At 42.3% G+C, this 23,577-nt stretch overlaps 1 protein-coding gene across 2 annotated transcripts in view; it reads right to left on the minus strand.

Annotated features, from left to right (window-relative positions):
• Positions 1-5,434: 5,434 nt before the first annotated feature.
• NR4A1 (nuclear receptor subfamily 4 group A member 1) overlaps positions 5,435-23,577 on the minus strand; it is a 45,175-nt gene continuing 27,032 nt past the window's right edge. For both annotated transcript variants that reach the window (XM_032209883.1, XM_032209884.1), the window contains exons 2-7: positions 20,960-21,792; positions 13,403-13,532; positions 12,228-12,379; positions 10,373-10,575; positions 8,699-8,877; positions 5,435-7,690 (exon numbers count right to left, since the gene is read on the minus strand). In XM_032209883.1, coding sequence (XP_032065774.1) covers positions 7,434-7,690; positions 8,699-8,877; positions 10,373-10,575; positions 12,228-12,379; positions 13,403-13,532; positions 20,960-21,792 — 1,754 coding nt within the window. In that variant the 3' untranslated portion in view covers positions 5,435-7,433. The remainder of the gene's footprint in view (positions 7,691-8,698; positions 8,878-10,372; positions 10,576-12,227; positions 12,380-13,402; positions 13,533-20,959; positions 21,793-23,577) is intronic.

Genomic DNA, 23,577 nt, shown 5'->3' on the forward strand with positions numbered 1-23,577 from the left:
TAGGGTTCGTAACTTAGGAGTCCTCCTGGATCCACAGCTGACTCTTGATCATCATCTGTCGGCTGTGACCAGGGGGGCATTTGCCCAGGTTCGCCTGGTCCGCCAGTTACGACCCTACCTGAATCGGGAGGCTCTCACAACAGTCACTCGAGCCCTTGTGATCTCTAGGCTGGAATACTGCAATGTGCTCTACATGGGGCTGCCCCTGAAGTGCATCCGGCGACTGCAGTTAGTTCAGAATGCGGCCGCGCGAGTGATAGTGGGCGCACCGCGGTTCGCCCACATAACACCCATCCTCCGCGAGCTGCACTGGCTACCTGTTGATCTCCGGGTGCGCTTCAGGGTGCTGTTGACCACCTTTAAAGCCCTTCATGGTAGTGGATCTGAGTACTTGAGAGACCGCCTTCTGCCGATTACCTCCCTCCGACCAATAAGATCGCACAGACTGGGCCTCCTCCGAATTCCATCCGCCAGTCAATGTCGACTGGCGACTACACGGAGGAGAGCCTTTTCTGTTGCAGCTCCGACCCTGTGGAACGATCTCCCCGTTGAGATACGCACCCTCACCACCGTCCAGGCCTTCCGCGCAGCCCTCAAGACCTGGCTCTCCCAACAGGCCTGGGGATAAGTCCTTAATTTGCCCCACCCGAGTGTTGAATGTAGAATGCATGTTGTGTTTTTACTACTTATTTTGTTTATATATTGTTTATTTTGTATTGTACCCCCTTCCTAATGGTTGTAAGCCGCCCTGAGTCCCCTCAGGGAAAAGGGCGGCCTATAAATCTTAATAAATACCTAAATACCTAAATATCCAGTAGCTCAAATTCTCTTCATATGATGTAGGCCAAAGGTGGCGAGGCCTGTTATGTTTTAGCATTATTTTTAGTGTGGTAAAACTAAGCTGTTTCCTATGAACCGACTTGGCTGGTGATGTCAAAACAGGTTACATGTTGGCAACCACACGGAAATAGTTTGCTGAACTTCATTCAGGATTTCTTAATTTTATTTCCCAGTGTAGCCTATAGGCTTAGGCTTTCCTGAAAGTACTCCCCTCCATGCACAAATCAGATCTGACCCTCCTTAGGTTTTTCAAGATCAGTCATGGTCACAAGAGGACATCAATAATGTGCATGGAATAAACTGGAATTAGTGTAATTTAATTTTAATTAAGCTTAGATTGAAGCTAGAATACATATACTTAAATTTTTGTCCTAAATCATTTATTTATTCTGATCTCGCCCATTTAAAAAGTGTAGCCCCTGGAACTCTACTCAAAAGCATAATGGGTCTCACTCCCCAGAGAGTTGAGCATAGAAATGGTCTTCTCAGTGACACTTACGTGCAGTGGTTGGGTTGAATTTTTTTTACTACCGGTTCTATGGGTGTGGCTTGATGGGAGTGACATGGCTTGGTGGGTGTGGCTTGATGGGTGTGGCAGAGGAAGGATACTATGAAAATCTCCATTCCCTCCCCACTCCAGGAGAGGGATACTGTAAAATCTCCATTCCCTCCCCACTCCAGGGGAAGGATATTGCAAAATCTCCATTCCCTCCCCACTCCAGGGGAAGGATACTTTAAAATCTCCATTCCCTCCCCACTCCAGGGGAAGGATACTGTAAAATCTCCATTCCCTCCCCACTCCAGGGGAAGGATACTGCAAAATCTCCATTCCCTTCCCACCCCAGGGGAAGGATACTGTAAAATCTCCGTTCCCTCCCAATCAGCTGGGACTCAGGAGGCAGGGAATAGACGGGGGCATGGCCAGTCAGAGGTGGTATTTACTGGTTCTCCGAACTACTCAAAATTTCCGCTACTGTTTTTCCAGAACTGGTCACAACCTGCTGAATACCACCTCTGCTTACATGCCATGACCATAACTCTCTCCAAACAGATGGTGTGGCTCCTTTTAGAAATGTTCATGCTAAGTTCCTCTCCAAAGAATTGAACACTCCAACAAGCAAATCATAGCAACAATGGGGGACTATTCTAACAAATTCTATAGGGCTCCTTTCTACAGTCTGGTGTCCTACAGGTTACTGAACTTCATCACTTCTAACCAACATGACTGGGGAGGGGGGGGTTTCTAGCAAAAATGACAAGAGATACTTCATTCTCCTTAGTCAAGTCTGTGGTTTGATGCTATTTAGTTCAACTTTCAGAAAATCTAGAATAATCTCATTGGAAAGACAATGTGGATTAATCTCATTGTAAGGATAATGACTTATATTATTGAAGTGGTGAAGCTCAGCTACTGAACAAGCCAAAACAGGGCAGAATTCCCAATATGTATATACCAAATAAATAAGGACAAGATAAAACTATAATGGATATATTCAAGGAAATCATGTCCAGGCATGACACCAATAATATCTAAGCGTTTGATACTCAACTCATAATTTGAAGTACCCTTGATATTACTAGCATTTTGCAATTAATTTTGTATCTGTCTTTTGAATGACATAAATAGGTAGGTAAGAAGACTTCTCTCACTATATAATCTCCCAAAGCACTTTGAATTATAATGACAACAATTGTGTCATAATGATGGTGATAGGAACAAGCTCTTGCCATCAGGCTTACAACATAAGAAAACAAAGAACAGGGAATGGACGGAAGAGGTAGAAAAGAGGAATCGGTTTGACAATATTGGAGGAAAACAGAGCAACAAACAAAGAGATTTTAGACCAATCTGAATATTACCTGATCTTTCTTTACTGAAAGACATGTCTCATCGGAGCAGTGCTTCTCAACCTCTGCATCAGTGGTGGGATTCAAAATTTTTACTACCGGTTTTGTGGGCATGGCTTTGTGGGCGTGGTGTAGCTTTGTGGGCATGGCACAGGAAGGATACTGCAAAATCCCCATTCCTTCCCCAAGCCACTAACCTGCTTTCCAGCTCTGTTCTCCCGTTCAGGGCAACAAAAGAAGATCAGCTGGGAGGCAGCAGGGGCAGAGGCAGACAATTTGCTGGTTCTCCGAACTACTCAAAATTTCCCACTCCGGTTTGCCAGAACCTGTCAGAACTGGCTGAATACCACTTCTGCTCTGCATCTCTGAGATGTATGGACTTCAGCTCCCCAGAATTCTGGGAATTGAAGTCCACACATCATAGAGATGCTGAAGATGAGAAACACTGTAATAGAGATATGGCAAATTACCCAGTAGACTAGACACTCTTGGCCAAAGGGTGAGATGCTGTGCTGTGCTTCCATTCAGGTTTGTTCTTCTAAGTGCTATCTTTCTTTCTTGCAGGAAGAACCCTACAGTTGCTCCTTTGGTGGCAGATGGAGGGGGAAATAATGTGCACCCAATATTAGTCTTGGATTGACCCACGCAGGGACTTGCATTTAAACAGAGCAGACCCTACATATAATGTTTTCATCTCGATATCTTGGAAGGCTTTCAGCCCCTAAGCGATTCTATATATTATAGAAGAAACTGGGAGAATTTTGGTTTGTACCATTTCTGGTTCCAGAAGAGGTTTAATAATACTCTTGCAAGCATTATCATGCATAAACAAGGAGAAAGGTTTCCATTTCCCCCTATCCCATGTGTGACAATGTACTTACTACCTGCAGAGAAGGTGTTTTAAAAATATAATAATAACGGGTCAGTAAGCAAGACCAAATGAAAAATAGAAAAAGAGACATGGCAGAGCAAAATATTACATGGCCAGTAGGTCAAAACAAAAAATAAAAATAAAAAACAGCAGGCAGAGCAGATAACCTGGCAATGGCTAAGAGCAGGAAAGCTGAAGAAAGAGACAGTGGGGCTAATTTTGACTGTACAAGACCAAGCTTTAAGAACAAATGCATACAAAACCAGAATTGGGAAGACAGCAACAGACAGCAAATGCCGCTTCTGCAAAGAAACTGAAGAAATAATGGACCACTATATAAGCAATGTTAGCTACTGCAAGAAGTTTGCACAGACTGACTACAAAGAATGGCATGACAAAATAGCAACAATACCTGCAAGAAATACTACTTAGCTGCAAGCAAGAACTGGCAGGGCCATAAAATAGAGGAAGTAATGAACACGAAGAAGCTAAATGTTCTGGGACTTTAGAATTCAAACAGACAAGCACCTGCCACATAATACCCCAGACTTAATAACTGTCAATAAGAAAGACAAAAAAGTTGGAATAGTGGACACTGCAATACCTGAAGACAGCAGAATAGAAGGGAAAGAACTGAAAAAATATCACAAAACAGACCAGCAAATTGAAGCAGAACGACGGTGGCAAATGAAAGCAAAGATAGTACTAATAGTAATACGCTTTTTGGGTACAATCACAAAACAACTGGAGCACCATTGGAACACGATCAGCACTGATGAAATCACCATCGGTCAATTGCAAAAGGCAGCTTTACTTGGAACAGCTTACATCCTGGGACCATACCTTTAACACCATCAAACAACAACATTTGCCTATCTCAGGTTCTTGGGGAGATCTTGATAGGGGAATGAAAATGCCCAGTCCAGTCTAAACATCTGGCTGACTGAATGACCACAATGATTTATTAACTTTGTATGAAACATGGGGAAAATACAATTAAATAATATTCACGCAGAATGTTCCCTGCCTCCCAAAAAGGAGAAGACAAAACATAAATAGATCACCAAGGTAACGAACAGTTACTCTAGTTACATTTATAATAGGCTGATGGGTCTCTTTTTCTTTCTTTTTCCTCTTTTTAATAATTAAAAAAAATCTACAATGGCTTAGTTAGAGTTGGAGGCTCAATGGACAGGTAGGAGAAATTTTGGTCTGTAAATATTTTTTTTTGAGCATTGGCCACCCTATTTTTGTGGGGCTGCTTTAGCCACCCTTTTTCATGCCAAAGTTCAGAAGAGAGAAGTAACCTCAGCTAAATCATATCAAGTTCTAAAAAGGTAAGCCGATCAACTCAACTTGGTATAGGTTGATGGAGTTTGACTTCCCTCTCAATCCAAGTGTTTGGATTTCCAGATTTGAACTTGGATCTGCTTAACGATATTTTGTGGAGGTAGTTTATGCTACCCAGAGTTTCCAGTGGTGAAAAATCTATTATTTGGTTCATTCCAAGTAATGTTTGCCCATTCTCCAGCTTTTCTTATCTTCAAAGAGATTAAGGCAGCACGAGGATTCTTTTTTAACTTGAAATACTTGTTTGAAATCAGCTAAAAGTGGCTGTCCATGACTTCAAAAAAAAAACCATGAAAACCTTAAAATAGCAAAATGTTACAATATTTTTAGAAATATTTCTAGAAGTTGTCCTACAGAAGCAAATCATGAAAAGGTCCAGTATTTTAAAACAAGTTGTATACTTGCTAATACATGCAAATGAGTGAATGTGCATTAAATGGATGTGGATAAGAGCTGGGTTTATATGCTATGCAAAGCCAGAATGAGAATATGCAAAGCTAGAATAAGCCAAACTCAGCCATTGTATATTAAAATCTTAAAATTTATTGTTTGTAGCTATATCAGTTTGGCTTATTCAAAAACATGATTACAAACTGTGGCTTACAGCAAATCTATGAAACCTACAGCACCTGAAAGCACTGAAGAAAGCAGAACATTAGTGTGAAAGTCACATCACAAATGGTTTGGGGTTGCACAGACAGCCCTCTGAAGTCCTTGGTACTCTCTGAACTTAGTTATTTGCTTGCAAATGATGAAGCGTCTTGGTAACATAATCAATGCTAGTACGTATAGGGTTTGCTCCCTATTTATATGCATTAGTTTGCCCTGTCAGTACTGATGGGAGTATGGTTTTTCTCCTTGGTCATTCCTTGATTATTCCTGAAGCCTGGGGAGGGTGAAAAACGGGTATTGTTTTCTGTTTGTTTGTCTGGTGTTAATCCCTGCTTATCTGGGCATAAGGTTCTGGAGAGAATGTGTTGTTCTTTTTTGTTTCCATCTGAGCTTTATCTTGTCTCTTTTGAAGGGTGTGTAAATAAGGTTTATTTCTATTGAATGGCGTGTAAAAATGATTAATTTCTATGTGTTTGCTGATGGCAAATTTGTCTGAATGCCAAGCTTCCAGGAATTCTCTAGACTAGACGTTCTGTGCAAAAGGCCCCAAATTGATCACCCAAGCACCAAATAGGGTTGACTAAAAACTCTATCACTGCTTTCTATAAAAGTATAAAATATTATAGGAAACAGTGTTAGTCTCTGGCCTTAATGTTGTGTTTTTTTTTCCTTTCCTTTCTATTCTGGTCCTGTATATAGGGCCATGCTTTCCCCTGCACATAATTCTCTAGTTCCACAGAACCTGGGCTACTCTGGCATATAAATGATCAGGCACATAAACAAGTGGGATTAAGAGTTACATCTACCTGGATAATCTTTTTTATTCAATATATTAAATATATATATTTATATATATTAATAATTGGAAAAGTCACATACTGGAAATTGGAAAGCAGGGATAGACAAATATAAATGTCAAAAAATGGAGGACTTTACAATACAAAGTTATTTACATAAAAAGACAGAAGATGTCCTGCAGGTGTAGAGCGATACACAACTGTTGGTGGCTCAAGACAAAGAGCCTTCCTTTCCTCCGTATTTACAAGCCTACCCATCGTTCTTCTTATATACATCTTTTACACAGAAATTACTCAACAGAGCAAAACAGCCACTGTCTAAGCAGAAGGCGCGAGGGACATATGCTTATTTACGGCAAAACTCTCCCTGAACTCTACTCCCACCCCCACCCCCCAATTGCACCAAGGACAGGATGCAAGCAGTTTCTAGGCCGAGGGATTGGAAAACTTCACTTGCCAAACCTGGGGGTGTAATCCAGGACTGATGACAAAGTCAAATAAGAGAAGGCAACCTTATTTTAAAAAAAAAATTCCAACTGGCCTTCAACTGTCAAATCAATGTAAATGTTCCATTCGTGACACAGGCAGTGGCTCCATGCAACACTATGGAAGAGGGGTGCTGGATTGCACACAGAGCTGTTGGCAGGTCCTGGAACAAGGCAGCATTGTTTAGGGATTGTGCACGTAACCCGAGAAGGCACACAGGGCTTCCCCCACAAGTAAAAATAAAAATAAAAATACAAACTCCAAGTTGTCCCATGTTCAGAGAGAATTACATGGCAATTCTTAATGTCCTGGTAACCTCTAAACGTCAAGGGGAATGAGAGGGAAAGGGCGCGTACAGTGCTTATGGTTTTCAGTCTCCAACCACGGGACTAACATTTGAAAACACTCTTCTGGAAATGTCTCTGGAAATGTCCCTGCAAACGTCCCTCTGGATGGAAGAGGGCAGAACATTCTTTCTGCCAGTTTTTTCCTCTCCCTCCGAGGGAGATAAATGGTGATGGCCTTGGTGGTCGTAGGAGGCAGGATGAGAAACCCAAACAAAGCCACTCTCCCCCCCAAAGAAAGCACCGTTTGATTCATGGTGGCTGTGGTTTCCTTCCACCTTGTCCTCAGAATGGCAGCGTGTCCATGAATATTTTATCCACAATTGGAGGAGGGGGCACCAGGTCTTCTAACTTCAAGTAGAAGATGCGCTGCAGGCCTTGAGTGCAAAGGGTGCGGAGCTCAGGAAGTTTGCCCAATAACTTTGAGAGGCAGTTGGGCTGTACCTGCTCACTGGTGATGGAAGTCACGTGGTCCTTAAGGCAACTGACAATGCGGTTCTGGAGGTCTTCAACCTTCTTTGGCTCCTTTAGCCCATGGCGATCTAGTTGAGAAATCAACAAAAGTCTCATTTCAAAGTGCTTAGATACACAACCTTTTGAGGAATGTATTAACAAAGCTCTCTATTCCCGACGTGCTGTGGAAACTAATGAGAAGCTGAGGTTTTTACAGAAACATTCTCAGTTGTCTCTATGGAGATTCCCAGTCATCCAGGTCATGGTTGCCCCCAATGTGGTTTTTCAGGAGGCCCCTGGACTTTCGGTTTTTTCTTTGAAGACGTTTGGCTTTCTCATCCAAGAAGCTTCTTGGAGTGCTGAGCTGAAGAAGGTTTTTGGATGAGAAGTAAAACGTCTTCAAAGAAAAAACAGAAAGTCCAGTTGCCTCCTGAAAAAACACCTTTGGGATTTTCATTTATATAAATCTATGTCTCAGCAGCTACACCAGAACAATCCCGCCTTGTATTTCAAAAAAAATAAACACAGAAAAAAAGCAACGTGAGGCCTTCCTTTGGACATATCAGTTTCATCACATAAAGAAAAGTGTACAAAAATAGGGATTTTATTAATCTTTTTTTTCCAGGGCTCTCCAGCAAATGCTGCCTGAGCCACATGGTTTATGATGACGAAGTTGATTATTTTCAACCTCCCTAATACTAGATCCTATTCCAGGGACAGAATGTTTGGTCCTCCTAATGTTACTAAATTGCAACTCCAGACAGTTATGATTAATGATTAGGGATGCTGAGGGTTGCTATTTAGCACCTGAAACAACTGGGTAGACACAGATTTCCCACACTTGACACACTTTTTTCTGAAGACATCTATGCTACAGGCATCAGTTAAAAACTTTTGTCACATATCTGGAGCCCCCTTCAATAAGACTTACAATTCTGGTTCATTGTAGAGCTTAGAATCTCTCAATTTCCATATCCCTAACAAGCAGAGTTGTTTGATCTTCCCCTCAACCTCCATTCTATACTATATTTCCTGCTTGCGTGTCTCTCTGTCTGCTTGTCCGTATGTTTTTCTCAAGAGCCCTCCTGTCCACCTACCTGTAATGATGACAAGTGCTGCAAGACAGGAGAAGGAGGGCACATCAATGTTCATGCGGTGGAGGTTCTGGGAAAACTCTATGATGGAATCTATCCATTCTCCAAATCCCCGGACACACTGCATACGATGTAGCACAACGCCGTTGCAGAAGATAAGTTTGCCTTCTTCTGGCTTGGATCTGCAAGAGATAAAACATTGTGCAGTCAGAGAAGAGGCTCAGAAACAAACACCTGTAATGAAATATGGTAGTAATGGCAGAACTATGCAGAAGATCCCAAATTCAACCTCTGGCTTCTCCAGGCAGCGCTAAAATCAACTCATCACCACAGACCCCATGAATTAAGGTGACAGTTAAGTGCCCAGCATTTCCTTCCTTACCAATTGTGGCTGGGAAGGGGCGGCCCACTGAATCTAAGCAAGCGTGGGTGGCTTGTGTGAGTTCTAATTATCACATTTAGAGTTGCTTGTGTTAATTACATTTTTATTTGCTGCTTCTCAGAATGAATTCAGGGCAGCAAATATAGCTCTTGCATGCATCAACAGATATTCTATTTTCTTCTCTCAGTTGCACTGTAAGGTGACTAACCCAAGCAGCCAAGATAAACTTCACACCAAGCTGTTTTAAGCCTTAAGTCCCCTGGTCAAAGTCTGACATGCTATCCAATTTATTATCTCAACAGACTTCCTTTCTCATCTTGCAGGATTACCTTGCTACTTTGAATATTGCTCTTACTTTGATACCTGCAGCCCCTAATGTCTGTCTAATGTCCTATTGGTTTATTTAGCTACACACACACACTTTTTATTTTAAAAATCCTGAAATGTTAATTATAGAAGCATAGGATAAAAGCAACATACACTCAACTTTTAAAAATTCCTTTAAAAGTCCCTGCCTAGAAGTTCTCTACTTTACTGAACCAGGAGAGTGAGTTCATTTTTACTGGCATCATTGCCCATGGCAAATACTCACTAGCTATGTGGATTATAAATCAAATTATGAAATAATTGAGGTGGGCAGCCATCATATATTTTAACGTTATTAGTGGAAAAATGTCTATGGAGATTGGCAGCCATCCAGGTCATAGTTGTCCCAAAGGTGTTTTTTCAAGAGGTAACTGGACTTTCTGGTTTTTCTTTGAAGATGTTTGTCTTCTCATCTGAGAATTTCAAGCAGCTTCTTGGATGAGAAGCAAAAAGTCTTCAAAAAACAAAACAAAACCAGAAAGTCCCGTTGCCTCTTGAAAAAGCATCTTTGGGTTAGTAGTAGTAGTCGTGATGATGGTGATGATGATCAGTACTGAGGATGCAAAAGTCATAAGGCTATGGTAACAACAATTTCCCTGTTCTGATGTTCAGAGCATCTTCAAGCCACTGGTCCATTATAGCAGAGGTCCATGTCCGTTTTCATTGCCTACTGGACTAGGCATTTGGAAAAAGGTCACTGAAATGCACCAGACATCCTCCAGGTGGAACTTATCCACAAAAGGCATCCCAGCCTCTTTTTGCTGTGCTCCTGTGATGTTAAGGAGCACAGGTAACATTTTAAAATGATGCTGCACAAAGTTATAACTCAAAGTCACTGAATGGCTTCACATGAACTGTTTCTCAATTGCAAAGGCTAGGAGCCAGATGGGGGCTAACAGACACGATGGTTTGTAGCTATGACTTGTTACCTGTACGCTAGCCGTAGGATGAAGAGCTCCAAAAAAGCAGATTCCAAAAGCAGGTCCTGGTCTTCTTTTGGAAGCTCTAAGAAGCCCTGAATCTTCTCTGCCCATTTCCGGATCACGTCCATTGAGCCCGTTAATAGGTCATAGAACAGCTGCACATCCATGCAGTCCTCCTTCTCAAACTGATAAGAGACAGATTCCTGGAACTGACAACACAAACAAGCAAGCCTTTAGAAAAGAAACAGTGCATTTCTTGTGAAGTGGGCAAGCAGTTATTTCCTTGAGGTCAGCAGGACACAATCTAGAAGGTGCACTCAAAAGTTCCTTTATTCTCTTAAGTGACCGAAATATATCCTATAAAATCCATTCTGGCAGTCTTTCTGGTTTTGGTAGGGCTATCTAGCAGGAAGAGCTTCGGCATCATAGAATATGTGCTCTAGAGCACGGGTGTCAAACTCGTGACGTCACATTGTCATGTAACATATTGACTTTCCCCCCTTCGCTAAACCGGGGGTGGGCGTGGCCAGCGTATGATGCATCTGGCCGCGGGCTGCGAGTTTGACATCCCTGCTCTAGAGGATGGGCAGGACAGGCCACATAAAATTAAAAATGACAGCTTATTTAATAAGTTGGAAAGTGAAGAGTTTACTCCTATCAGGTTATTTACAGGATGGCTGTCAATAATCAAATCTAGTGAAATCTCTGTTTCATTGTTACTCATTCCTAGCTGGAAATTCTGGGATGAATAATCCCAAGTATGCTATACTTAGAAGGTTTTTTTCTCTTTGCTCCAAGTTGATGCACCATCATCAGGGTCAGATATGAAAAATCAAACCTGTAAATGTTCATATATGGTAATTGAATCTAGATGTCATGTCTTTTTAAATGTTCACTTTTAACAATGTCAATTAAAACTTGACGTTGCAAAATTGAATGCCCCTCATATGAGGAGGACAATGGCAAAATTTCTGTCTGTAGTTTTAGCCCAAAGGAATAGGCTTATTCCTCCCACACAGCTTTGTTTTAATGTAATATATTCATATTTCTATATAAAAATTTCTCCTTAATTGCTGTATTTGTCTTAATGCTTATTAGTTTGGTGTTGAACTATACATTAATAAATACTAATAATCTCAACTCTTAATGTCTCCAGGTTGGGGATGGCCAATGTATACAAACAGCTCATAAAATGTAGCTGCTGAACAATAACAATCTGTTCAAACAATAGTCCCCAATAATAAACTAAAGAAGTCATGGCTGTGAATTGAAGTGACAGCTGCCACCTTAGATGCTTTAATAAGTATTATGTGCATGGTTTTTAAAACCATGCACATAAGAAAGATATGAATTCTGAATTGTCCTGAAAACTTCTAGCTAAATGGTGACTGAGAATTTTTTTTTAAGTAAATAGAAATAAATTACACGAATCCATACAGATAAGACTGCCTATCACTGGCTAAAAAGACATATGAACAATGCTGGATGAGAGATCTTGGCATCATCCATCACCATTCTTCTGATGCCACTTACCAATTTAATTTGGCAGAGACATTTCAGGCATAAATATTTCATGTGATATGTGCCTTTCTCTGAGCCACACATGGCCAGGCCAATAAACCAAGTGTGCATTTCATAAAAAAGCAAAGTAAAAAGGGGGAAGATATATCCACTGCCTTCTGTGTAAGAAGCACGAAAAAGCTTCCAGATTCATTATGATCAATTGATGGTTGAAGGACTGGAATCCAAAGCTATCAACTTATCTTCTCACTTTTCAGTTTCAGAAATTCAACCCCCCCCCCCCCCAAATGCTAGTGTCTAGGGCACAGAATCTCACATTTCCAAAGATGTAGCGAAATACCTTGGAATAGTCAAGTTTGGTAGCGCTGGGTACAGAATCTATGTGTGCTCTCACAAGTGAGGAGATGAGGCTGACCGGTGAAATATCTTGAGCTTGTTTGGGCTTGGAGGGCAGCCGACCACGTCGGCCTTTCAGGCTGTCTGTCCGCACCACTGAAACAAGAGGGAAAGGGAAAGGGGAACAGAAAGGTGAGGAGGGGATTACAGGCAAGCAAGAGCTATCACCAAAATCCCACAATCTAGGAACAGCTGCTTCTTTTTAAAAAAAATCAAGGACCACAAACTGAATCTCAGCCAGAGGCACATGATGTTACGCTTCCATGCAGCTTAGCCAACATCCAATGGGGTTGAGAGCTGTGCTGCATTTTATACCTTATGGGGGCTTTTTATAAGGGCAGAATATCTCTTAATATTGGATTTGTTTGGGGTTTCACTTAGCATGAACGCCGATATTCCGGCTTATCTTGTTTTATGGTTTCATTTGCTGCGTGATTTATTCAACAAATTGCATCACAGATTTAAGCAGTGCATGACGCTGGTCAAAGAATATCTAACATCCTAGGAACTACTCTGAGCAGCCAGAGGAAGTGGTCAGAAGCTCCAGCTTCCTTTCCCTAAATTTCCAATCTTAGAAAAATCCACAGAGCAATGTGATGTTCACTTCCATTGATTGCCTCCTGTCACAAGGCTCTGAATAGCTCAGTTCTAAACAAGGTGCCAACCCTCATGGCCTGAAACCTCAACCCTGATATTGTACATAATACAGTTCCTGTTGTTTGGCTTAGCACAAAAAGCCAGGCAACTGCCCATACTGATATGTCATTCTTGAAGAGTGGATGTTTTCTACCATTTCAGCCCATCCCAGGGGCTAGAAAGAGGTTTTAAGCCCTCCTTTGCAATTACAGGTGCTGGATCAGGCAAATGAATTGCATAACAAATGCAGGTAACATCCTCTTCTCCTTCCGCTCCTCTTTCTTTTCAGCCAGTTGCCATTCCTCTTGCAAATATTTAATTTGCTCTGGGAGCCAAATATCTTAATTCCAGTCTCTTGCAGCCCTCTTTAACCTGGAACCTTACAGGCATGTGGAAGCTCAGCTATGAAAATGCCTCACCAGCCTGGATTTCAGAGGACTTCAGGATAAAGAAGACAAGTGAACAGGAAGGAACATGCCTCACCTTCTTTGACCATTCCCACAGCAAGGCACTTCTGGAACCGACAAAACTGGCACCGGTTTCTCCGCCGCTTGTCCACAGGGCAATCTTTGTTGGCTAAGCAGATATATTTGGCATTCTTCTGTACTGTGCGCTATGAGAGAGAACATAAGAGTCAACCGCTATGCATTTAAACCTTGGTGACAGAGAAACTAAGAAGTAATTACCAGAGATATATTTCTTGCGACATTTTTACAACCTGGGTGGTTTCTCATGTCATCAGGGAGTTATCCTGTACATATGACTAAAATCCCATCTGTGCATCTTCAATGTCCAGCTAGACCTGCATATCTTCGTTTACAAGTAATAATATTCTAACGTCACAGAAATTGAAGCTGAAAGAATTTCAACTCATCACCTGTGCTAGGAAAGAATGCAAAGTGTTTCTGTTTTAAGAGAACTCCCAGCAGCTCCAGCCTGCATTGGTAATTTTGAAGGATGTTGGAAACAGTGGTTCAACATCTGGAGTGTCCAACATTACCTACTTCTTTGCATTATTGGATTGTGGTATCTACATACCATAAGTCACACACACACACACATGCACCCAGTCAAGAGAGGAAAGCATTTTATTTATATTTGTGATGTTACATGCATGACAGCCCTAAAGGTAAAGTTTCCCCTGCAAATATGTGCTAGTCATTCCTGACTCTAGGGGACGGTGCTCATCTCCGTTTCAAAGCCGAAGAGCCAGCGCTGTCTGAAGATGTCCCTGTGGTCATGTTGCCGGCCTGAATAAACACCAAAGGAGCACGGAACGCTGTTATCTTCCCATGGTGGTTCCTATTTTTCTATTTGCATTTTTTACGTGCTTTCGAACTGCTAGGTTGGCAGAAGCTGGGACAAGTAATGGGAGCTCACTCCATTAGCAGCGCTAGGGATTTGAACCCCTGATCTGCCGACCTTTCTGATTAACAAGCTCAGCGTCTTAACCACTAAGCCACCACGTCCCTTATGACAGCCCTAGTGCACCTAAAATCATTGTACAGATGATTCATAGGCATTAAACCTCTATTGTTTTCCCAGTTTCTAATTTTTCCAAATTTGTCCATTCCACCTTGTTTTGGCATTTTATTTTTTTAAAAATCTACTTGGAAACGTACACACATTTTTCTAAGCATTCCTGCATTCAAGTTCCTTTACTTTGGGGTTATTTATAAGTCTTGGCAGAAGGACAAGTAACATGGTCATGTGGGACTGTGAACATATATCGATAATGCAGCAAAATGACACTTCCTTGGTCAGCAACGTTTAACCAAAGGCAGGGTAATCAAGGTAAGTGTCGGGAGTGCAGAAATGCCTAGAAAATTGGAGGGCTTCTGTTTCTTCTTCCATTTCTTCTTGGTTTTGGAGGCTGAGTGGGGGGCTGTATTTTCCTTGGAGAACTAATGTCTTTATGTGCATAGCATTCTCGCCTATTTTCCCCCAACAACCACAATCTTGTGAGGTTGGTTGGGCTGAGAAAGAGGGACTGACTTAAATTACCCAGTGAACTTGCATGGCTGAGGGTAGGTTAGGACCTGTGTCTCCCTGGTGCCAGCCCAACTATGCCCAAGACGCCTCAGAGGCTAGACCTGCTCCCACCGTTGCCTAGCAACGAAGAATAAAGAGACCTGTCTGGGCCTAGCGTTGGCTGGGAAACCCACCCTAGAAACAAGGCAAGGCAAGCAGAGATGGTTAAGATCAAGATATCAGAGAGAGTTTTCCAGTGCCGAAGCCTCCACTGACAAGAAAAGACAAAGAACTCTAAACCTTCCTAAATGAAATATGGAAGAAAATTTAAAATGGGCACAAAGATTGCAATTATATCTGCAAGTTACAGATGAAGAGCAAGAGCCGGGAGACTGTACACATTGTGTAGATGGTGCACTGTACAAGAGAGAAAGCTTTTAAAAATCCTTCTATCTATGCAGACCAAGCAAACAAAACATTAGCAATAGCTACCATATTTTTTGTATAAGACACACCTTTTTCTCTCAAAAAAGGGGCTGAAAATATGGATGCGTCTTATACACTGAATACAGCATTTTTTGCCTCCCGAAGCCCCACCCCCTTCGCAAAATGGCCGTGCAGAGTTTTTAGGAGCCTTCCAGAGTCCTCCTGGGGGCTGGGGAGGGCAGAAATGAGTGAAACACGGACCACTTTTTTGCTCAATTTTGCCCCTCCAGCCCCCAGGAGCACTCTATAAGCCTCCTAGCGGCTATTCATGCCCCCTTTTGACACAAAATGGGCCCGTTTTTGCAAAAAACAGGTAGCTTTTTGCTCATCCCCCCCCCCCCGAGCACTCTACAAACCACTTTAAAGGCTATTCATGGCCTTTTTTTGAAAAGAAAAACGGGTCCATTTTCACAAAAATGGGCTGTTTTTGGGAGGTCTGCGGAGTGCAAAACCTTTTTTTTTTTTAATTTGCCTCTTCAAAACCTTGGTGCGTCTTATACTCCGGTGCATCTTATACTCCGAAAAATACGGTATGTTGTTGGTTTGAGCTCCACCAACAACATAACGACCAACCTGAGCTACTAATATTCAAAGATATTTCAATTAGCGATAGCTGTCACTGTATTTCAAATAGATTGGGAGCCTAGTTGAAGTCCTGTTTTTCAATAGGTCCAGTTTTGGCAACTTCCTAACAGACACTGGATGGCAACACAGAGAGATAGAACCTGTCTCTCTGTCACCATCTCTTGGTCACCGGAATGTTTGCAGCCTGTGTATGGAAGAATTATTACTAAGGAAGCATGGAGATTAAGTTGATGTCATCATACTCAAGAGAAAAATCTCAACATTGTAAATTTGGAACCACCACAGTGCTAATGCAACATTATATTGGAAAATACCATAAAATAAACAAGTCCTTGTTCTTAATTACTGAGATATATAAAATGTTTAAGTGTATCTGAGTTTTGTATACAAGATGGGGCAGTTATCTTACATTAAACATTGCAAAGTAAGCAAGAGATAGTTTACTTTTCATGTAAGTTAATATTTGTAAGTTAAACATGTAATGTTGGTTGACTTCATGATATTACATACTAGCAATTCTAGTATTAAACTTAATAATGAAGTTTACTTTTGGCAGAAATTCTCATTTGTTCCTTTGCCCTAGGGACCCCCTAACCCTTGATCTGCGTCTAAGCAAAGCAATTTTCTCTAATGTAATGTACTTGTGCAATTTCCTTATTATACAGAGTTGTATACATTTTGGTACAAACTGCAAATTAGAAAAGTCAGAATAAACTTTGTTTTGGCTTGATTTGGGATTGTATTGACTTGGTATTACAAATTAAGTTCATATTCAAATGTGAAGCAAAGAAATCCGTCCCTTATGTATTTATCTGTTCTAGATAAGTCATTCAATAGAAAAGGGCATATTCTGATTGCAAAGTCAATCACCTAGGTTAAGATTTGCATGCTGCAAAACAGATGTGCAACTGATTTGTTAGATCCACAAAACACAGCCATGAATTCCCCCTTTCACCCTCTTCTAACCATCTTTCTAGAATATACCCAAGTTGCAAGGAATCACCTGATTGTTACACCACCATAACCAATCAAAATCAACCTGTCAATGTTATTTACTTTATGAAGTAAAGCAAACCGTGCATAATTTTCTTCATGGAGTTTGCAATTTTTGTGTTCAAATTTCTGTTTTTCCACCTCTCATTTCAATGGGATTTAGCTCTTTAGCTAAATTTGTAGTCTTAGCAGCTTTCTTTCACTTCAACCCTAATGGCGGTTTTATTGGGAAACATATACCATTTCTCCCTGGAACATAATCCAGAGTGGAACAAGTAGATGTCCTTCCATTTGTCTCACCGTGGATTGAATCCCTGCCTCACTTAGGAATTTGTGGGGGAAAACATGTGCAGTTAAGGAAAAACCTTCAAGTTACTATTCCCATTCCTCTATGATTTCAGGAAGATCCCCTTCTATATATTTGGAAATTATTCATACTACTGTTTACACTCAAAATTGATTTCAGACCCATTCCTTCTGCCAAGATCTTGGGTGGGATCGCTACCAGTTATTTGCAGCAGGGAACTTAATATCTCAGATACATTAACACCTTTATTTATGGTTGCAAGAAAGGAGACTTGTGGCCAATTTAGCATGATCTACACCAGTGGTAGTCAATCTGGTCCCTACCGCCCACTTGTGGGCGTTCCAGCTTTCATGGTGGGCGGTAGGGGTTTTGTCTGATACTGAAACACTTTCCTTTTTTTAATTTAATTGACTTCCCTACTTTATAAATCACCATTACTGTGGAACTGGTGGGCGGTTAGAAAATTTTACTACTAACAGAGATACAAAAGTGGGCGGTAGGTATAAAAAGGTTGACTACCCCTGATCTACACTAAAATAGCTCCGTGTAGGATATGTTGAAGTACCACTCCTATGATTCCCAGCCAAGCATCTGATGGTTAAAAGGTGAGCAAAGAAAAAGAGGGCCATGTAACACAAGAAATCACATTTAACATTAAAACACATGTAAAACCAAGCTGAAGTACAGGTATTCCTTGACTCACGACCACAACTCAGCCCAAAATTTATGTTGTTAAGTGAATTTTGCCTCATTTTACAACCTTTCTTGCCACAGTGGTTAAGTGAATCACTGCAGTTGTTAAGTTATGACAACTGGCTTCCCTGTTGACTTTGCTTGTTGGAAGGTTGCGAAAGGTGATCTCATGACCCCCCCCCCTCAGAACATCGCAACTGTCACAAATATGCATCTGAATTTTGACCCCGTGTTTATTGGGATGCTGCAACGGCCTGAGGCATGAAAAACGGTCACGGGTCACTTTTTTCAGTGCTGTTGTAACTTTGAATGGTCACTAAATAAAACTGTTGTAAGTTGAGAACTACCTGCATTTTGATAAAGCAGTTTTGGTGATAACGCAGCACCCGTTTATTGAGTTCTACTGATTTCTAGCACAATGATTAATGTTCAGTGAATCACAAGGGTATGAAATGCACAGTATCAAGGCACCTTAGAATCACTTGCTGCTTTATAAAAAATATTAGCTTTTATGGCTGCAAATGGGCCAGACGTCCTGATTTAGCCACCTAGCTGAGCTCCATAGGAGCTCTTGAAGCTCTGCACCCCTCAGACGGCACACAAAGAGCCCTTCCCAGAGAAAAAGAGAAAGGCCTTTCTCTTACAAAGCACCGCTATTCTCCACAAAGGCTGGGAACGCCCTCCATTTCCTACCGCTGCCAAACCACAATGCAAGGGAGAATTCAAGAGACGGAAATGTGTGCTGTCGAGAGGCCTCCTTGCCAGAAGCGCCTGCCCAGGAGAGCACATTAGCGGTGGCTCAAAGTAACCCAATGTGAGGAATGCACATTGCATGTTGCACTGGTGTATATTCCGAAGGGGCATCCCAAGGGAGAAAGGTCTTTTCTTAAAAATCCAGCCTTCTTCAGGCTAAGATTAGACAGGAGAACTACGCGGTGGGGCTATGAGTATGAGTATGAAAAGGACTGGGAAAACTGTATTTCAAGCTTTTCCATGCATGTTGTTGTTAAAAAGAAGGGGAAAAAAAGACTTGGCCGTAGTTAACTTGCAGCCTTCTGGGTGTTGCCAACTTCCAGTTTGGAGGGTTCCTGCTGGCTGCAGCTGCTGAAGTTTGTCCTTAAGCAACAACTGGAAAGCTGTAAACCTAGCTTGTTTACTGGTTACCTTATAACATCCCGAAAGTAAGCTCATCCCCTGAATGGTAGTCTTTACATTATTAGCCAAAAGAGGTATCAGGATGCAGATATCTGCAGGCGTGGAGAACCCCAAAGTTTGTAGAAGGCCTAAGATTTATAATGAATACCGTATTTCTCAGATTATAAGATGCACCAGTTTATTAGATGCACCAAGATTTCGAAGAGGTAAGAAAAAACGTTTTTCTCCTTCCCGGCCCCCCAGGAGCACTCTGCAGGCTTCAGCAGGGCTGGGGGAAGGCAAAAATTCCCAGTTTTGCAAAAACTGGGCGGAAAATGGGCCATTTTTTGCAAAAACAAGAGCATTTTCCCCTTCCCCCTGCCCCGCTGAAGCCTGCAGAATGCACCTGGGGGCTGGAGGAAGGGAAAAATACCACCATTTTGGTGAAAAACAGCCTGTTTTTCGACCATTTTTTTTTTTGCAAAAATGGGATGCAGGGGCAGGGCTTCGGGAGACCAAAAATGGCTGTATTTGGTGTATAAGACGCACCAAAATTTTCATGCTCTTTTACAGGGGGAAAAGTGTGTTTTATACTCCGAAAAATACGGTACTTTGGGAGCATAGAGTCCCAAAAAGCACGTGAGCACTGATTGAAAGCTTGCTGAGAGAGAACACCTGAAAAAGCCTTTTCAAGATAGTCTTCCTCAATTTGCTGTCCTCCAGATATGTTAGAGGTGCAATTCCTCAGGATTTCCCATTCAACTCTGTATTGCAGACTTCCCTGGTCTAAGTGCCCACTCAGTAAACAGTGGTATATTCAGAGAAGCTGAATATATACTAGGCTAATTTCAGGTCGGTCTATTTGACTGTTCTCTTCTCTATTCCACATTGGTTACAGATCTGTCTCCCTTTCTGCTTTCTTCCCAAATCTCTGCGTTCAGAAGAACAGTGACCATCTTTGGGGTGCCCAACCATTCCAATAGATCGGCCTCTTCCCTCCTGGCGTGCTACAGGTAGGTCCAATTACAATTCCTAGAACTCATCACCTGTTCCTCATTTTCTTACACAGGTTTTTTTCAGAGCTGTGAACGGACATTTCAATTCTTCCTCGTGTAGCAGCCCCCCATTTTCCACCCCTTCCCTGAACACTCTACCACTTTTCCTTGGGATTTTTGCTGAGTAGCCTTTTCCCAACATGGCGTCCACTAAATCCACTGGGCTGCAGCTCCTTTTATAATTTTGTTCTTAGCCTCCCCCCTTCCTGCCCCCATTTTTACAGCAATCTACAATGCCTATTGGGAAGGAATCCTGTGCACCAAGAAGCTACTGATTCTTGGCCGCTTTGGGCCTCGACAGTTTCCAGATGAAATAAGGGTAGCCTCTGAAAGACACAGAAGGATTGATACAGACTTAGGGCTTGCCAGAGGCTCTTCTGCAGCCTCCCACTGGAAGAATTTTTCCCCCTGCCACCTACCCTTATGAGGGGAAGAGAGCGCTTACAATGACCTCCTTTATTTAGAAAGCAGTCAGAGAAAGGTCTGATGAGTCATCCCTGTGGCAGTCAACACATAGCAAAGGCTTTTCCTTTCCCTCCCTGGAAAAAGAGGTCTTTGAATCCTGGCATTTTTTGCCGGAGCTGAGGAACATGCAGAATGCTGGGATTGTCTTCAGCAAGTCAATCCCAACCTCATGCCCTCCAAATTGGTTTGAGAATACAGTCTCCATAGCTATCATAGGAATGAGCAGTGCTGGTTAGGAAATTTGGTGAGTTGCTCTTTTGGACTGACTGGAAGACCACCGGCTGGAGAAAGCTGTTTTAATAGAACTAGAAGTTTCAGAATCACTACTTTGAAATAACCCATTCCTCTTACCTTGAAAAAGCCCTTGCAGCCCTCACAGGTCCGGACACCATAGTGTTGGCATGAAGCGTTGTCCCCACACACAGCACAGCGACCTTCATTGGATCCAGGGCTGCGTGTCTTTGTTGGAGAGAGGGGATTGTCCATCAGGCCAGAGCCATCTAGGCCTGGTGAGGCCTGGCTGAGTGGCAAAGGAGAAAAATGGACCGAGGAGGAGGTTTGCGGGAGTGAAAAGACTTCTCCATCCACCAAGTGCTGGTGGGCCGTCGGCTGCATCTTCAGGGGACTCTGGGGTGGGATTCCAGGGCTGTGAGCCGAAAGGCCAAAGGAAAAATAAGATGGCTGAGTAGAACTACTTTTGGGAGGCTCTGCTGCTGCCGCCGCCACCCAAGGCCTCATCCCCTCATAGGTATGAGTGGGGGAATAGCTTCCAAAGGAGTTCTCCCAAGTTGGACCTTGGGAAGTCTGGAAACTCGGCGTGGAAGGAGAAGGAACTGAGCATGGACTGCCATAATAGTCTGAGCCGCTCGAGGACATGGTCTCATCCAACTGGCTGCTGAAAGGACCAGGATAACAACCATATACTTGGAAATCTTCCAGCTTGAAGGATGTGGTATTGGGGTTCGCGGCTGGAATCTGATAGAGGAAAGCGTCAAATTCGCCTGTGTAATTGTCCATGAAGGTGCTGAAGCTGGGCAGAGTAGTAGTGGCAGCAGAGATCTCAGTATTGACCAGGTCCATGGTGGGTTTACCAAACTCAGGGGTCAAGAGGTCTCCTGGGTAGCGCTCACAGGATCCTCCATTCTGAAGTGAGGTCCCATATTGCGTTTGGATACAGGGCATCTCTAAAGGAAGATAAGGGTAGGGAGAAGGAGAAAAATCTACAGTTAGATATTGAAGAGATACAAAAGGTCCATCTGTGCTCTACTTTAGAAACTCTCATGAATTGAATCGGCAGAAAAGTGATCTTAAAGGTGCCATAGAAAGGGGGGATCTGGTAAGCTTTCCCTGATCTACTGACTATCAGATGTGCTAAAATGATATTCTAGGACTGTGATGGCAAACCTATGGCATGTGTGCCAGAGGTGGCACACACAGCTCTCTCTGTGGGCACACATGCCATCGCCAGCTGCTCTTCTGGTTTCCAGCACAATGGCCAGCTGGTCTTCGTGGGCGCTGGAGCGCTGGAAAATGGCCTGAAAACAATCAAAAACTAGGTAGTTTTTCGGGCCGAAAAAAGCCTGAAAACAGGCATGTGTGCACCGGCCAGCTGGTCTTCAGGTTTTTGGTGATCCAGCATGTGCCTATGCACACACATGCACATGTGTTCTGGTTTGGGCACTCGGTGCCAAAAAAGGTTTGTCATCATTGTTCTATGAGCAGTTTCTTGTCCCAGAAACATGGTTGGCCAGAGAAGGCTGGTCTCCATTAGGTACCTTTACAAATATGGTGGGCTTTTATTAACATCAGGGCAATTGGTTACTTTAGATTTAATACAAACCAAGTCCTTGGCCTTGAACCTCCCTCTTGATCGTGGTTCTAAACTTTTATTTACCAAAGTACAAATGGGGGAAGAAAAAGTTTGGGCTCCTTGTTAAAAGGAAGACTAATATTTCTGATGCACTATTTCTTAATGGGGCTATTAAAGGGAGATACAAGATGTTCTCCTTCCCTTCTATCCCTGATATTCTTCTCTTCTCTGCCAAAAAGAGAACAGCTATTAAATAGTCACAATGTTGAAAGTTGGAGTCAATCACATTTCTCGACTCTTGCGAGTGAGTGGTGGTAGTTTTCTCCTCACATAGTTAACAGGACCTTGCTTCTAAGTTTATTTCTGCATCTTTTGCTTTGTTTTTCTTCCTTGATGAAATTGGGGTACTGTATACGTAAGAAACTACTTCTCAGGCGATACAAGGTATGCCATGAAGAGCCTCACTACGTACCCGGAAGAAAAGATTCCTATGTTTTTGTCTGAAATTAAAAATATTTCTGCCGACACAAGAGACAAGGGCAAAGATAAAACCACTTCTTTGTGCATCCAGAAAAGACAATCTGCTGAAACAATAATGAGGCCTTATGATGCAAACCCAGCTGTAGATTTGCAGATTCATTCAATATACCTATGTCGTCTCCTTGATTAATGTCATTTCAGAGAATAATATGGGGCCAATAATAAGGTACGTGATCAAGCGTTTTGATGAGGAAAGAAAGGAAAACGAACAAGGCAAACGAATAAGAAATGCAACGAAAACAGAAGGGCCAGGAACAGTGGTGGGTTCCTACCGGTTCAGCTGAACCGGCAGTGACCCAAGCTTGCCATGCCCCCGAACTGGCGCTGCCATCTTGTTTTTTAGTTCCGTGCATGTGCAGAATAATTTTAATTGCACTGTACATATGGTAAAGCATGCATGCGCACACAGCATGCACATGAGCAAACCAGCAATAGTGCCTGCCGGAATCCACCCCTGGCCAGGAGTCTCAGAATTTTATATTGGGTTCTCTCTCAATGTGGGAGATAAAAACTAAAGCATTAAGGTAATACAGGTAGTCCTTGACTTACAACAGTTCATTTAATGACCGTTCAAAGTTAAAACAGCACTGAAAAAGCGACTTATGCCTATTTTTCACAC

The sequence above is a fragment of the Thamnophis elegans genome, chromosome 2 (assembly GCF_009769535.1).
Source record: "Thamnophis elegans isolate rThaEle1 chromosome 2, rThaEle1.pri, whole genome shotgun sequence".
In the NCBI taxonomy this organism is placed as follows: Eukaryota; Metazoa; Chordata; class Lepidosauria; order Squamata; family Colubridae; genus Thamnophis; species Thamnophis elegans.